The 16,750-nt window shown below is 46.5% G+C and overlaps 1 protein-coding gene across 3 annotated transcripts in view; it reads right to left on the reverse strand.

The window, feature by feature from the left end:
* LOC101435567 (maestro heat-like repeat-containing protein family member 1) overlaps positions 1-16,750 on the reverse strand; it is a 149,941-nt gene that overhangs the window by 93,754 nt on the left and 39,437 nt on the right. For all 3 annotated transcript variants that reach the window (XM_058282585.2, XM_058282586.2, XM_071210119.1), the window contains 12 exons: positions 16,220-16,364; positions 15,614-15,657; positions 14,667-14,826; positions 14,133-14,185; positions 13,462-13,569; positions 8,677-8,793; positions 5,385-5,507; positions 4,867-5,019; positions 3,964-4,086; positions 3,543-3,622; positions 2,774-2,909; positions 417-506 (listed from right to left, as the gene is read on the reverse strand). In XM_058282585.2, coding sequence (XP_058138568.2) covers positions 417-506; positions 2,774-2,909; positions 3,543-3,622; positions 3,964-4,086; positions 4,867-5,019; positions 5,385-5,507; positions 8,677-8,793; positions 13,462-13,569; positions 14,133-14,185; positions 14,667-14,826; positions 15,614-15,657; positions 16,220-16,364 — 1,332 coding nt within the window. The remainder of the gene's footprint in view (positions 1-416; positions 507-2,773; positions 2,910-3,542; positions 3,623-3,963; positions 4,087-4,866; positions 5,020-5,384; positions 5,508-8,676; positions 8,794-13,461; positions 13,570-14,132; positions 14,186-14,666; positions 14,827-15,613; positions 15,658-16,219; positions 16,365-16,750) is intronic.

Consider the following 16,750-nt stretch of genomic DNA (forward strand, 5'->3'; position numbering starts at 1 on the left):
TGTAAGCCAAGCACCTTGCAAACATTATTGCATTTAATCATCAGAACAACTATATGAACTAAGTACTATTGTCACTCCCATTTTTTCAGGAGAAAACTGAGGCTTAGAGAAGTTAACTACCCAAGGCCACACAGCTATTGGCAGAGCCAGGACCTGGAACAATAAAGAGAAAGGAAGTCCAGAACCCATGATGATTTCAACCATTGTGGAGAAGAGGTGCTGAGAGAGCAATGGGCCACAGCCAAGGTTGAGGGGGAAGAAGGAAAAAATCCTCCTCCAAAGGAAGACCAACATTATTTGGATCCTAGTCCTGATCACCCTACCGTAAAATCTCTGCACCCAACCTTCATCATCAGGTCCTCTGATCTTGCCCCCCAGGTTCTATTCCCAGCTTTCAGGGGTTCCTTCTCACTGACCTCCAAGCAGTTCTGGACCCGAGTGGGCATCTCAATGATAAGTGCCTCCATTAGCATCCGGAGAGATTCCAGGGTCTCCCTAAGCAGTTCCTGAGGAGGGAAGAGGGACTTAAAGTATTGCAAAGATATCAGCCCATCCCTGACTCTAGACTCTGCTCGTTTCTGGCTCTCCCAGAAAATCTTCCTTGCTAAATTCTGCCCTGTAAGCTCTCCCCTACATTTCAAAGTCCCCCTTGCCTGAATGAATCTCTTGTTTTCATAAGAGCACCTACATCTGCTTAGTATCCTAGTGGGCTGGTAGTCCTCGACAACATAGTTCCCCACACCCCTCCACTCCCCACTCTCTGAGCCATTGTCGTTCTGGGGCTCTGCACCCAGTGGTTCTTGCTTGTCAGTGGCAGTATCTAAAAGGCTAGCTGGTTTCATGGAGGGAAGAGGGCATGGTCTGGCAATCTACAGGGTAACTGATTCATAAGTGCTAGGACAGAGGATTTCTCCTTCTCATACTAAAAAAAACTAAGTGGCCCTACCCACCAATAGTGAGTTTTTGCCTTCAAGCCAAAACCTTACGAAGAAAACCTGGAAGGGCTCTTATAAGTAGGGGCCTGCTGGGAGAACCAGAACAGCACTTGTGATAGTTACAGATCTCCAACACTTACAAGAGAAAGGAGGGAAGCGGATGTGGCTCAAGTGATAGAGCTTCCGCCTACCATATGGGAGGAACTGGGTTCAATCCCTGGGGCTTCCTGGTGAAAAAGAAGAAGAGAAAGCATGCCTGTGTGGCAAACCAGTGCCCACGTGGTGAGCCAGTGCCCACACGAGTGCCTGCAAGGTGAGCCTGTGTCCTGTGCAAATGAGTCACACAGCAAGATGATGACGCAGCAAAAGAGAGACAAGGGGAGAGTCAAGGTGAAGTGCAGTAGGCTGGGAGGAGAGGAAGGGGGAAAATAAAATAAATCTTTTTTAAAAAGAGAGAGAGAAAGGAAAAGGAAAGGCAGTTGTCCCTGGAATAAAGTACTAAAAAAAAATCTACCTCCAGAGCATAACTATTCTTACTGGGGCAACTGTGGAGTCCCAGGATATTCCAAACACAGAGAAATCTATCAAAATGCCCTACACATTGTAACATACGGGTACATATCCAGAGGAAATCCACCTTGGTTCTCTCTGTATGTACCAATCCTCCCTTCATAACAAATAAATAGGAACTGACAAAGAAGGATTACTAGATGCTTGAGGAAAATCATCATGGAAAAGAAAGTCCAAGATAGACCAATTGACCCTAAAGGAAACCAAATAGCTCTATAAACAGTAAAAAATTTATTTTTAAAATTTCTTATTAATATCCTCAAAATTTGGAAGAGACTATAGCATCAATAAAACAAGGAAATCAGCCAAGATAAAAGATCAATAAGAGAACATGAAAGAATTCCTAAAACATAAGAATACACATTCTAAAATTGAATCCCTCTTACCTCCCTAAAGGAAGCACTGAAGACCCTGACCTCTCATTCCTGCTACACCATGAGCCTTTAGTAAAATCATATTTATGGGGAATAAAATATGGACTAGAGTGGACTTACTGGTATTCCACTACAGACTTATTGTGATTCTAGCAATGGAAGAAATTATACCATCGATGTGGAGACAGTGGGGACGGGAGGTGCTGAAGTCAGGGAGAGGGAAAAAGAAGTGTAATATGAGGGCAATTTCAGGACTTGGAACTGTCCTGAGTGACAGTACAATGACAGATAGGGGTCATTATATATATGGTCATAACCTACAGAATCGAGTGGGAGAGAGTGTAAACTACAATGTAAACTATAATCCATGCTTAGTGGCAGTGCTCCAAATGTGTTCATCAATTGCAATGAATTTACCACACTAACGAAAGAAGTTTTAATATGGGGAAGGGTGGGAGGTCTGGGGAGTGGGGCATATGGGAATCCCTTATATATTTTTTATGTAACGCTTTATGTAACCTAAGTATCTTTTAAAAATAAACAAAATATATTATTAAAAATAAATAAAAATGTAATTTTAAAAAAATCATATTTTAACCTTCCACCATGGTTTCAGTTATATGACAGTTTTAAAGGAAAAGATTGCAGGTCCATGGCTAGGCTAGAACTTTAGAAAGGTGGCAGTGGTCAACAATAATTGGCCCCCGGAAGACAGTAAATCTCAGGAGCAGAGTTCAGACTGCATAATCCAGCAGCCCCTTCGTCACAGGCAATCCTCCTTCCAATTATTTTTTTCCTAAAAGATGGAAGAGACTTACATAAAACTGCCAGAACTATACTTCTCACCCTTTCAAAACTAAAAAAAATTACAGAGACAACCATCAAGTTAATTACCACATTAGCCTGTCCATCCTTTGGACTGGGTGCCTCCTTCTGCAAAACGTCCGCAGGTGGCAGGCAGAGCACACTCTTGTAGCAAGTTCGAAGAAGCTCTTCTCTTACTTCTGGATCTAGGAGGGGCTTGATCTTCCTAAGATCCGAGAAGAAGTGTAATTAAAGAAAGACAGCTAGAAATAATAGCCAAGAAAGAGAAGGAAGGACGGTAGAAAGAGAGGATAGAAACAGAGGAATAGGTGGGAGAAAGAAAGGGTGATGCCAGAAACAAATGAAACTAAAAGAGAAAAGGAAGAAAACACTGAAAATGTGAAGGGGACCAGGAATAAAAGAAAGAAACAAAGGGAAATAGAAGATGTCCAATTCTTTGGGGGAACAGCGGTATTTATTTTTATTGTGGTAACAGAGGCACAGCTATTACAGGCAAGAGCACTTCATATTTTGGAATGATATATTACTTTTTGATGTCTGAGGGAACGTAGGGGTCAGAGATGAAGATGGAGATGTCTAGTCAGGGAGGGGGCTGAAAGCAAAAGGAAGCCCGAGGCAGCAGAGACAGATGGCTGAGGTAGAAGAGGAAGTCTCTGCTGGGTGCTGTGAAAATTCCAGAGAAAGGAAGTGGAAGACATTGTCCCAGCAATGCTCACTACTGCCTGGGGAACCCTTTTTCTAAAAGCAGAAGCAGAAAACGGGAGGTAGGGAAGGATTAGGGTATAAAGAGTAGAAATAAAGTTAAAACAAGGAAGACAGAGCAGATGCCACATGTTACCTGAAGTTAGTGATGATGGTCATCGCCTTCTGCCTAAGGGAGCTGGAGAGGCAGTTCACTGGCTCCGCCTTGATCAGCTCCTGTGACCAAGGCCAAGAGGACTGTGAACCCATTTTCCCTTCCTCTCCCTCCTCCCTCTCCAGGCTGGATCCACAAGAAGAAAGGATGAAGAATCTTCAGGGATGTCCAAACACCAGGCTCTGAAGGACAGCACCTCCTCCCAATCCCAACCATAACTGCCCCACAGCATTCACTCTTACCTTGAAGATGGAAAAGGGGAAACTAAGACAGGAAAAGGAAACTGGAAAATCTGGACTTCTACCCTCTAGGCCTGGCCAAGGAGCCCTTCCAGTGGTTTCTATGGTGACCCATCCTCCCTCACCTCTTCTTCTGTCCCTCCATCCTCTTGAGTGTTACATACCATCAAGAAGTCTACAATTTTTAGTTTGTGGGGGCAGGTGAATTTGCAGATGATGGACAGGCTGCTCAGGAGTTCTGTCAGGCTGATCAGGGCATTCAGGTAATCCAGCTTCAGGTTCTTATCCTGTACCAACCAATCTGCTCAGAGACCTCCAAGGAGGACTGAAGTCAGGGAAACCTACCTACACATGACCTGAAGGATGGGGAGCTAAGCCTCCTATAGCTTTCTCTAGATTGAGGCCCCAGCATCTTCCTTCTGAGGATAGCTAAGAGAAAGGAAAGCCTGTGGCATCCCTCAAGGGGGAAAAGGCCACCCCTCTCACCAATCCCATTCTGGAACTTGCCCTCCACATAACTCTTAAAATTAGGATAGGTCTAGGTTTCTTGTCTCTCAAGACATTGTCTTTCCAGGGAATTAGTTCTACCCTAAGGATGTACAGTTGGTGGTAGATGGACAGTAAAGGGAAGGGCTTGCTCTCTCCATGCTGGGGACTTCCATGAGGTAGGGAAGAATTATCAGTTAGTTAGCCCAACCCTGGGCAAATAGCAAAGGTGAGAAAGTACTTTGGAGCTCCCTCTGCTTCTCTTGGTTGCTTCTACATATGAATGTATTTGGAAATTTAGACATTACCCTTCCCTTCACAGGAAAGGGCAGTGAAGAACCCAAAGGCATTTTAGGTAGCATGCCAGTAGGAAGGAGACATTTTTCTGCAGACCTAAATTTACTGCTCTCTCCTCTGGTCAGAGTTTCAAAGTATCAGGGTAAGTGATAGGATTGGAATGGGGGAGAGGAAGTGATGGGAGAGAGCCCCACCTCCTCAGTGCCATTCAAGACCAGGCATCTTTTCCTCTGAGGGGGTGAGAAGAGGGCAGGGATGGAATATGGGAGAAAAGTAGGAAGTACCTTTTCCACGATGCAGTCATGATAGTGTTGCAGAACTAAGGTTAGGATGGCTTCTAAATGCATGAAGATGGTTTCCTGGTTCTCTAAAATTATCTTGTTGTAGATTAAACAGATGGTGTTACAGACCAGTCCCCATTCCCTTTGCTGATGTTCCTGTAGAAGGAAAGGGAAACTTGCCTCTCCTCACCTTACCCTCCTTACTTGATGGGGAAACCGAGGCTTGGAGAGAAAAAGATTGCCCTGAGGGCACAGAAGGGAAGATGGGGCTGTGGACTGGTAAGCAGCTGGGATGGTAGAGCTGAGATCAGGAGAGGGAGGGAGCAGATAATACCGGGGCCTGAAGCACAGGTATGAGGGAATGAGAGGAAGGAAGGGGACAATGAAACCTCCCCATTGCTGATCAAGAGGGAGAAAGGAAGCTTTACAGATATAGAGATGAGCCATGAGGCTTCAGAAAGGTGGGGAGGCTGCAGTGATGGGATGCCTTACAAGGCTTGGTGTGGGAGGTTAGCCATCACCTTCATCAGATTGAGGATGGATGAAGTGTCCTTGTTGGTGAGTATAGTACTGTACTCTTTCAGTTCGTCCAGGGCTATCTTCAGGTGTTTCTGGGACACGATGCTGAATGCCACAGCAATACCCTGTAACAGGGACAGCCCAACCCCATGCCACAGCTCATGGAGAAACAAGCACATGCTGTGCTCTCAGACAACCAGAGAGTTAGAGAGGAAAGGGAAGGTAAAGAAAGGGAAGGGAAGGGAAATTTGGTCCTCTGGACATGAACAAAGAAGGAGAACCAAACGTCTTTGTAAAAAGTAATTTAAGAATCTAAAATAAATCTTTATTAAAAAAAAGTAATTTAAGAATCGAATTACTCCAGATTATGAAAAGTAAGAGTCACAGAATTGATCATCTCAAGTCCTATGGGTTCTATATTGTAGAGCAGAGAGTGCTTACATGTACTAGGTATTCTTAAAAGGGTTGTTAGGAGGTAGGAATGGAGGGAAGAGCAAATAGGAGGTACACTAAGGACAGGACTGGATGACTACTTAGAGAGGAGAGGAGATGGAAAGACTATAGATAACGCCAGTATTTCTAGTCTAGAAGAACAGGAAACAGCAGTAATTGATCAAAATGGGCAGGTGATAGAGCATCTGTTAGGGGCCAGAGAGAGGAAAGGAGTGAGTCCCTGGGTGTGTGGTATATGATGCAATGACAGCATATCTAAGAGGAAAGGTTCTCACTTGATGTTGGGTCTGAACATTGGGGCTAGAATTGTGGGTCTGGGAATTGACAACCTAGTGGGAGCTGGAAGAGCACAAGGGAGCTTAGGGATTCTCAGCCCCTGCCAGGAAACAGTCTTGAACTTCAATCCCTGTGCCTCACAGGAACCCTCTTCCTAGTGCTCACTCAACAAGGCCAACTGGGCTCAAGGAATGCCAAACACTGAGATGCAAGTGCCAATTGTTTGCTGCCCAGTTCATTCAGGACTCTTCCTGAGGGAGGTGCTGCCATTCAGACTGCAGGCAGCAATAGGAGGCAGAGTGGAGGGGACAGCCACCCCAGGGCCCAGATCCTCAAGAAGAAATGAGAGGTTAGTGAGACATGTAGACTTTTGGCCTCCATGTTGGTGAAGGGAAATTTTTGCCTGGCAAGAAAGCAGGGATTAGTTAAGCATCAGAAGGCAGTTCTGCTCTGTCCTCCTCCTCATAGCGTACCTTAGCCTTGAGCTTCAGCTTATGGCAGCCATCAACATCATAATAACGTACCTAGATTAGTACTTAGTTTGTGCCAGTCTCACACATGCTATCTTACTGATCCTCACACACAAGCTCTGAGATAAGACATTATCTCCCCATTTTAAAGACAGGGGCAAAATAATGGTTCCAGCCCAGAGATGAGTTCCAGGGTGGCATGGCTACTGGGCACCCTAAACTCTCCATGTCCAAAATGGAGTGCAACATCTTTCTCCTTCCTTTTCTCCTGAATTACATAGTTAGTGAAGCGTAGAACCATTATCCTCCCAGCTAAGCATGCAGAAAACCTAGGAACATCCTGGACATCCACCTCCCTCATTAACTTCATTCCCTGTATCCATTCTGTCCCCAAGTGCTGGCAGTAAAAGTTGGCTCGCTTTCCATCCTCTGTCAAAGTACCCTGCATCCCAGTCAAACCCGACCACTGACTCTTCACTAGACATGCCCCAAAGTTCTTGCTCATGAGTCTTGACTTAGAATGTTTTGTCTAGTGGGACTATGTGCCTGCTCCTTCTCCTAAGCTGGCCTCTACCAGCTGACATCCCAACCATGCCCAAAACGCCACCAAATGTCTCAGCGACCACTCATACAGCCTTTAGTAAGGCTCTTCTGTGTAGCTAGCTGTTGTCTTCCTGTACATGCCTAGTCTCCCGATGACACCGAGTCTGCAATGCGAGCCCAAGAGGCATGCCTTTGACTTATTTGGGTTTGGGAACAATTTGATGATAGCCTTGGTGGAAATGGATGTTCTGGCAGGGAAAGGTCCCTGGGGAGAGAAGGCCTGAGGGCACTAACACCAACTCCACAGTAGTCAGTGCTTAGAAAGTGTAAGTGGCAGGCATTGTTCTGAGGACTTGTACACTTTTAATCTTCAAAAGCACCCTATGGCACATCACCTTCCTGGTATTCCTGCCAAAAGAACATGTATCCATGTGGTAGACTGAATCATGGCCCCCACAAAGGCAGGTTCAAGTCCTAACCCATGGTCCCATAGATACAGACTCACTTGTAAATAGAGTTGTCAAAGATCTTATTTATATAAGGCCAATTTGAATCCTATTGACTGGAGGCCTCTAGATTTCCTCTCCTTCAGTCCTATTGAGGGAGAAGAAATCTAGACAGAGACACAGACGCCTGAGCAGGAGGAGCAGAAGCCACAGGAGGAAGCAGGAGGAGACAGGCCGTCACATGATGGAAGCAGAATTTGATTGTCAGCAAACTACTACCAGGATATTGTGGACCTTGGAGAAGACTTGTCCTGCCAATACTTTGATTTTGGACTTCTAACCTCCAAACTGTGCCAAAAAATTCCTAATACATAACCTGAATCTAATGAGGAGGAAACATGAAACTAACCAAAAATGAAGGACTTTCCAATAAACAAATGGTCTATACTTTTAAAAAATGTCAAGCTTATGGAAGGTAAAGGAAGCCTGAGGAACTGTTTCAGGTTAGAGAAGATTAAAGAAAAATGACAATTACATGCACTAGATCATGTATTAGTGAATTAGATGCTAGATCAGGAAAAAAAATTTTTTTGCTTGAAAAAACATTGGTGGGACAATTGGCAAGTTAGGAAAATGTTTTCATTTTTAGGAAACACACATTGAAGTATTTAGAGATAAATGGGCATGATGGCTTAAACTTCTTGAAATGATTCAGAAAAATATATATATGGATATGTAGAGAGAGAGTGATAAAACAAACACGGTAAAATGTTTTAGCATTTGGGGGATAAGGGAGGAGAAAATACAAAAATACATTTTACTTTTTTGGGGGGTGGCAACTTTTCAATAAATGTGAAATTATTTTAAAATAAAAAGCTTTTAAGAAAGCATTCAGTGAGGTAGTTACCATAGCCTTATTTTTCAGAGGGGGAAACTGAGGCACAGAAAGGCAGCTTCTGTAATTTGCCTAAGGGCACACAGCTGGTAAGTGACAGAGTTACATTCCAAACCTTGGTGTTCTGGCTTGGGAGGTCCAAGCTTTCAACCACCTTGCCATCTTCCCCTGCAAACCAAATGCACCCCCTTTGCCAGGCCCTCCGTCTCACCTCCCTCTCCAGCAGCTCCTCGTGGGTAGTTTTTAGGATGAAGGAGAGCATCCTCTTCACCAGTTTCTGATTCCTTGAGGTGCATAGAGTGACGCCAAAGAATTTATACAGGAAGGCCTAGGGTGAGTGGGAAGACAGGGTCACGCATCGCTCGGTGATGGGGACTGAATCCTGTCCCCCACAAAGGGCATGTTCAGGTCCCAACCCTTGGTCCTTTAGGTGTGATCCCATTTGCAAGTAGGACCTTTGAAGATGTTATTATTAAGGTGTGCACAAACTAATTGGGGGGTGGGCCTTAATCCAATATGGCTGAAGTCCTTATAAGCAAAGGAAATTGGACACAGAAGAGAAGGCATGGGGAGCAGCCCAAAGCTAGAAGTCAATGGACCCCAGAAGAGAAAGAAGAAGATGCCACCATGTGCCTTACAATGTGATGGAAAAGCCAAGGAACCCCAAGATGGCCAGTCAGTCAGAAGAAGCAAGCCTTCTAGCCTCTGAAACTGTGAGCCAACAAATTTCTATAGTTAGACCACTACATTGTATGGTGTTTGTATTAGCAGAGCAGCCTTGGAAATAGCTTTCCAGAGACTAGCTTTGTAACTGTCCACCACCACCTCTCCCCCACTGGCCCTCTTGGCCTCTAGAGGGCTCTGGGTAAGTTGGCAACTTGATAGGGCAGGGACTCAAGCTAGAGGGAAGAGAAAGGTGCATTTCTATTTCTCAGCCTGGCCCACATACTCCCTACTTCCAGCTGGAAAATAAAAAGAGTTCCTTAGGTTTTCATAAACTTTACAATTGAATAGTGCTTTTATCTCATCCATGTAGCTCCCTCCTCTGAATTTCAATGGCCTTATCAATCATTTACACAGTCACACTGTCTACCTTGTTCTACCCATTTATGACCTGGCTGTCTGCTTTTCCACCTCAGGGTCTTGGCATTTCCTATTTGCTCTGTCTGGTACATTCCCTTCCCCATCCCACCCCCAGCTCTTCAAAAAACTGTCTCATTCTTATCTTTCAGATCTTGGCTCAGGGAGACTTCCCTGTCGGCTTAAGCTCCTCTCCAGCTCACAGTCCTGCTTTCTTCAGAATCTTTTCACAGTCACTCACTATCTTGTTTATGTATTTGTCTGGTTAGTTCCCAACTCTCCAGTCCCCTCATCTCTGGTTAGAATAAAACTCAGAGGCAGAGGACATCAAGTTCATCACCCCATCCCCAGTGGCTGGCCCCATGCCAGACACAGCAGGCAAATGGAACCACCAGTTGTTGAATGACTGTCCTGTCTGGTGTCATCTCACCCCCTAAATTTCTTTCTCTACAGCACCTTTTCCCACTATAGCAGATACCGTGGGTGCCCTGTCCAGATCCCAGGGCTCCTTGTTTTTCCTGGCCTCAGGGAGTGTCATGAAGGGTTTCCCATAGCTCCTTCTCCCGAAGATTGCCCTTGAGAAAGACACTGCCTGGCAGTGTCTGAGAGTCCCAATTCTCCCACCCTTGCCCAGCCCCATACTAATCATGGAAGCCCAGAGCCAATAACAGATGGGTCCAGGCAGGTACAAAGGCCCCCCCTCTTGTCTGTGGGCAAGTGAGCCACTACAGTACAACTTACATCCGGCACTTCCTGTGGAATCCAGGCTGAAGCTAGCCTTCACCAGTTCCTCCCCTTTCCCATCCTGCTTCCTCCATTCTATCCCACCTTCTCCTGAAAGCACTTGCACAAGAATCTCCACTTCAGGCTCTGCTTATAAGAAGCCTGACCTAAGGCACCCACCTCTCTGCTTAGCTGGCAGATTACTACCCATCTTTCCAGTCTTATTTACTCCTCTGCTTGGTGGCCAACTGTCCCAAGCTGTCCAGGACCAAGGGGTTTCCCAGGAAGTGAGTTCTAAAACCCAGACAGTTCTGGGCAAAAGAGAAGGTTGATCACCCTGCCTCTGAGAAGTTTCTCTGTCCAGCCCTCACAGCATAAGAGTGCTCCCAAGCATCTGAGTATCCAAGCATCCAAGACACAACATTCTATTCTAATTGTCCATATACTTGTCTACCAGTGGTGGTTTCCTGAGGCAAGGACAGTCTTTTATGAGCACAACACAGTGCCTGATGAGCTGTAGGCCATTTGTACATATTTTTAATAACTGAATTAGTGAGATCAGAATTCTCACTTAGGGAAGCCGATTTGGCTCAATGGATAGAGCATCCACCTACCACATGGAGGTCCAGGGTTCAAACCCAGGGCCTTCTGACCTGTGTGGTGAGCTGGCCCACACGTAGTGCTGATGTGCACCCGTGTGGTGAGCTGGCCCAAGCATAGTGCTGATGTCATGCCACACAGGGGTGTCCCCCATGTAGGGGAGCCCCACGCACAAGGAGTGCGCCCCGTGATGAGAGCCACCCAGCGTGAAAAAAATGCAGCCTGTCCAGGAGTGGCACCACACACACACAGAGCTGATGCAGCAAGATGACACAACAAAAAAAGACACAGATTCCTGGTGCTGCAGACAAGAACTCAAGCAGACACAGAACACACACCGAATAGACACAGAGAGCAGACAACTGGGGGGTAGAAACAAATCTTAAAAAGAAATCTTAAAAAAAAAAAAAAGAATTCCCACTTGCTTCACTTTTATATCCCTAATCTACCAGGTGCTTTATAAATATGTGTTAATAATTAGAGAGTGATCAGTCTTGGGAAATGAGTCCTCTTTCTTGGAGGGCCCCCTAAGCATAAAGTGTGCTCAGTGACAAGGAAACAAGATTAGAAACCCAGAAACCTGGATTCTGGGGTAAGTCCTCCCAAAAATTTGCTCAAGACTAAATCCCTCTGGATTCTGTTAGTTCATCTGCGGAACAGGGGTAATGACAACTACCAGGTTATTTAGCCTTTGGAGTTTAAAAAGCACTTCCAGGGAAGCAGATGTGGCTCAAGCAATTAGGTTCCCATCTGCCCTATGGGAGGTCCAGGGTTCGATTCCCAGGGCCTCCTGGTAAAGGCAAGCTGGCCTGCATGGCAAGCTAGCCCACGCAGAGTTCTGGCCTGAGCAGAGAGCTGGCACAGCAAGATGATGCAACAAAAGGAGACAAGGAGGAGAGACCATAAGAGATGCTACAGACCAGGGAGCTGAGGTGGCACAAGAGATTAAGCACCTCTTTCCCAGTCTGGAAGGCCCCAGGATCAGTTCCCAGTGCCGCCTAAAGAGAAAACAAGCAGACACAGAAGAACACACAGGGAATGGACACAGAGAACAGACAATGAGGGCGTGGGATGAATAAATAAATAAATATTTAAAATTTTAAAAAAGCACTTCCACAGGTGTGTGAATTATGAATTATGTACCCTGATTTAAACTTGTTCTGCATCTTTATATTTTTTTAAAGATTGATTTATTTCTCTCCCCTTGCCCCCTCCACCCCGGTTGTCTGTTCTCTGTGTCTATTTGTTGCGTCTTCTTTGTCTGCTTCTGTTGTTGTCAGTGACAAGGGAATCTGTGTTTCTTTTTGTTGCGTCATCTTGTTGTGTCAGCTCTCCGTGTGTGCAGCACCATTCCTGGGCAGGCTGCACTTTCTTTCGCGCTGGGCGGCTCTCCTTGCAGGGCGCAGTCCTTGCGCGTGGGGCTCCCCTACGCGGGGGACACCCCTGCGTGGCACGGCACTCCTTGTGCGCATCAGCACTGCGCATGGGCCAGCTCCACACGGGTCAAGGAGGCCCGGGGTTTGAACTGCGGACCTCCCATGTGGTAGACAGACACTCTAACCATTGGGCCAAGTCCGCCACCCTGTTCTGCATCTTGCCCTGCATTCCCTTGAGTGTGGACCCATTGTAGATAAGACCTCTTGAAGATGTTACTTCAGTTAAGGTGTAGCCCAAATGAATGACATTGGGCCTTAATCCAGATTACTGGAGTCCTTTATAAGGAGAATGGAATTCAGAGGAGAGAAAGCCAGGGTGGGTAGCTGGAAGCTGGAAGTCAACAGTACCCGGAAGAGAAAGGAGAAGACATCAATATGTGACAGAGAAGCCAAGGAACCTGAAGATTGCTGGCTGGCCAGAACCCTTCTGACTACAGGAGGAAGCGAGCCCTCTAGCCTCTGAAAGTTTGAGCCAATGAATTCTTGTTGTTAAGCCAAACCATTGTGTGATATTTAGCTTAGCAGCCTGAGAAACTAAGACAACATGTGTTCTCATTTCACCCTCAAAAGCTCTCCTAGGACATTGACATTATTTTTGCCACTTCCCAAGTAAAGAAACTGAAATCTCACAGAGGTTGAGATTACACTGGGAGCAAGAGGAAAAGAAAGGACAGGAATCCTGGCCACCACCATGCCAGCTCCTGAGCTCTGTGAAGGAGGAGCCACATCTATCCTACTCACCTCTGTGTCCCCAACACCAAGCACATCTAATCTCAGGTATGCCTCAGCCATTATTTGAATTACCTTGCTTGAAGCTGACATGAAGTCCAAAAATCTTTCTACCATACCCAAGTACCAATTCCACTGTTACAGCACACCTCAGGGTGGGGTTAAATTAAGAAAATGGACAGCAAACAGCTTGATAAAGCCTAGAACACTGAGCAAAGGTAAGATACTACTGATATTCTTGCCGTTCTCGGGTGACCACCTGCTTCCTTGTCCTCTGTCCCTCAGGACAAAGGAACACCAGTTTGCTCTCGCCCCCTAAGCACCATGAGCATTTCTACAATCTGTCCCAGCCAGGCTCCTCCACCTCCAGCCTCCTCCTCAACTTCCCCCCTTACAAACACCACTCCCAGCCACACACATAGACACACCTTCTCTTCGCCATCCTTGTTGAAAATATTTATCTTCTCCAAGATGACCTGGGTGAGTTGTTCCAGCCAGTCGTCATCATCAATGGCGAGCAGAGATTGACTTAAAAACTGAGTAAGAGAGGAAGAAGAGGACAACAAAGAATAGTGGAAGTGGGGTAAGCAATCAGCAAGAGACAGTCCCTAGATATGGATGGAGAAAGGGCTTGAGAAATGGGAAACAGCTGAAATACATGGGTGTGATTGGTCAGGAATAGAAAGTGACAATGTAAGGATGATGCTAGAAATGCCACCCAAGTGTGCAAAGCTCTTCACAGTTCCCAAGACACTCTCTTAAATTATCTATTCAATTCTGGGAGATAGGAATTATCCTATTCTTCCCATTTTACAGATGAAGATGTTGAGGCCTGGAAAGGCTAAATAACTTTCCCAAGAACACCTAACTAGGACTCTTTCTTTTACTCTTCCTAAAGATGGATGTCGAGGCTTAGCTGCCAGGAGGCCAGGGTGCTGCACAGAGAGGTTCCTGTGGGCAGGAGCTCCCTTGACCATGGCCTCAGCCTCTGGAAAGGGGAGGCAGGGCCTCCTCCCGAGGGACCCTGAAGGGGGAAAGGGGACAAGTGTGAGAGGGAGCAATGTGGGGAGGAGTGAGGTCTCTCACAGGGAGCACTCACCTTAAGCAACCTGTCCTCCCACTCTTTCTGATTCAGGCTCTTCACAGTGTTATCTGGGAAAGGAGGAGAGAGCATGGGACCTGCCAAGACTGAAGTCCCCACGAGGGGAAAAGGACCAATATTGGAGCACTATGCCAGGGGCTGTATACCCTTCCTCTCATTTCATTCTCCCAACAATCTGACAAGATAACCGTTACCCCACTTTACAGAGGCTCCTAGAGATGAATGACTTTCCAAAGGACGGACACATACAGGTCGGTGTCAGAGCAAGGACTCACCTTGCTTAGTCTGCTCCAAAGCCCTCACTCTTCCCTGGTCCTCCACCCACAGGAAGGGGCAGCAGTGGCCACAGAGGTCCCAGGAAGAACACAGGTCAAATAAGCAGACCCATCCAAATGGTGTTTCAGAGAAACAGAGAGGCTGGTCCCAGTTCTCCCCACCCCAAAAAGTGTTCATCCAACACCTTGGGACGCCTCTTCTGGAGTCTGCCTCACTCCCTCAGCTACAGTCCTCCTCTCCCCAGAAACCACTCACCATTCAGGATATGCAGCATCTGGGGAATCATCTTCATCCATAGCTGGCCCACATTCGAGTGGATAACAGGGTGCAGGGAGGTGATAGGATGCAGGGCAGATAGCAACCTTAGGGAGCTTACACCAAACTCATTTCCTCTATAGGGCTTCAGCGAAAACAACTGAAAAATAACAGAAACAAGCAGGAGACAGAGAAAAGGATTTCAGGAAAGGAACTAGAGAGAATTCGAATACATATAGACTGGTAGAACAGAAGTGTAGACCCTTCTCATTGTTGAATGCCTACATGTCCTCCAAGATGCTCTCAAAACATCATCTCCTCTGCGACGGTTTCCTTGACTCTCAGAGGGCAGGTTAACCCATTGTTCTTCTAAGATCCCATTGCAGCCTATATATTCTTCTATTTGACAATTTTTCACACTGAATTATAGGTGATTATTTCCATGCTTGTTTCCCCCACTAAGACTGTGAATACGTCAAGGTCATGGCTATACTTAGTCTGTCCTTCCAGTGTACATAATGTCTAGTACAGGCTGGGCAAGTAGAGAAACTCAAAACATACTGAGAAAATGAGGTCCAGAAAGGCATGGTGACTTGTCCAAAGTCAACAGAGAGAAGCTCGCCTAGAAACCACATGGGAGACAGGCCAGGCCTTCCTATACCCCACTCATTCCCCACACCCCAGGCCCCACACCTATGCCTCCTCTTTTCTCTTTCCCCAAGCTCTATGGCCCGGATCTCCTCTCTCCGGGGCCTCCCGATCCTTGACCCCACCTCCTTACTCCATGCTTAGCATAACACCTGGCAAAAGTGTGCTCAGCCATGTAAGGAATGATTGGATGCATAGATGGAAGGAAGGATGGATGGATGGATCGATGGATGGATGGATCGATGGATGGATGGATCGATGGATGGATGGAGACTAGATCTCATCCCAGAATCACTTACCACCAGATGGGTTAGGAGCTGCTGCGGGGAGATGAACTGGGAGGCTACATTAAAGAAAGGATAAAGAGGACAGAGTCAGCACAAGCCCCAGGGTGCCTGACCTCCAGTCCCGCCAAGAGCCACCATCAGGACTTCAGAGCAGGGCAAAAACCAAAGCAGAGAGGTAGCATCCATGCTATGGGGGGTCATGACATCTTGACTCACCCTAAATAAACAAACCATTACATTTTCAGTTTAAAACCATTAAAAATGCCTGGAAATATGCTGAACACACATTCTCACCTACTGGGGTTAAAAGTCAGGGAAGGGGTGAGTGTAGAGCAAGGCTCTCAGTTGGAACAAAGTAGGGACTAAGGGTAAGGAACATCTATGTACCCATGACTTTGTAATTAACAAAGATTATAGCGGAAGTCCCTTTTCATCTACTGGGAGGGGCCAAATTAGGGCTCCTCCCCCAACCCTAAGTCTGTCCCAGCCCTCAACCTCTCCCTCACCCCCCTCCCCCGCACAGGGTCTCAGCCTGCCCCCACACCCACACCCCATGCCCAGGTCCGCCTGAGTTTCACGGCTGGCCCCTCCCCACAGACCACCTGCCCTTGTACTTACGCCTGAGATGATAATTGCTGAGGTAGGGGGTCTGGCCCAGAGCCTGAGCCTTCAGAGCCATTTCCGTGGCTGTCTTACTCAGGGCCACAAAGGCCAGGGCATTGCTGGGCTGACACATCAAGTTTAGCAGTTGGGGGAGAGACACCTGGCAGGGGACATGGCAAGGGCTTCAATGCCAAGCCCAAATTAGTCCCAGTCATAAGTCCTCCAGCCCCATCACCTCAAGCCCTGTACAAATTAACTCCCCCACTTTCTCTCTCTCATTCACACACCCACGTGTTCACACCTCCTCCCACCCCATAATGGTAAAATATAACCAAGGTCTTGATTAAAATTATAGCAGAAAGGATCTAATTAGACAGATAGAAGGGCTTCCTGAAATTCGGAATTTTTCTGACTTGTAATAGCCTTCATGAGGGAACATTCCAGAGGCAGAAAAAATGCTAAAGGTCAGAAGACAGAGCTTGCTGAGAGAGGGGATGGCTGCAAGTTCAGGAAGAAGGAGAGTAAATCACAGCTGTCCTTTGCCTC

The sequence above is a fragment of the Dasypus novemcinctus genome, chromosome 20, assembly GCF_030445035.2.
Source record: "Dasypus novemcinctus isolate mDasNov1 chromosome 20, mDasNov1.1.hap2, whole genome shotgun sequence".
In the NCBI taxonomy this organism is placed as follows: domain Eukaryota; kingdom Metazoa; phylum Chordata; class Mammalia; order Cingulata; family Dasypodidae; genus Dasypus; species Dasypus novemcinctus.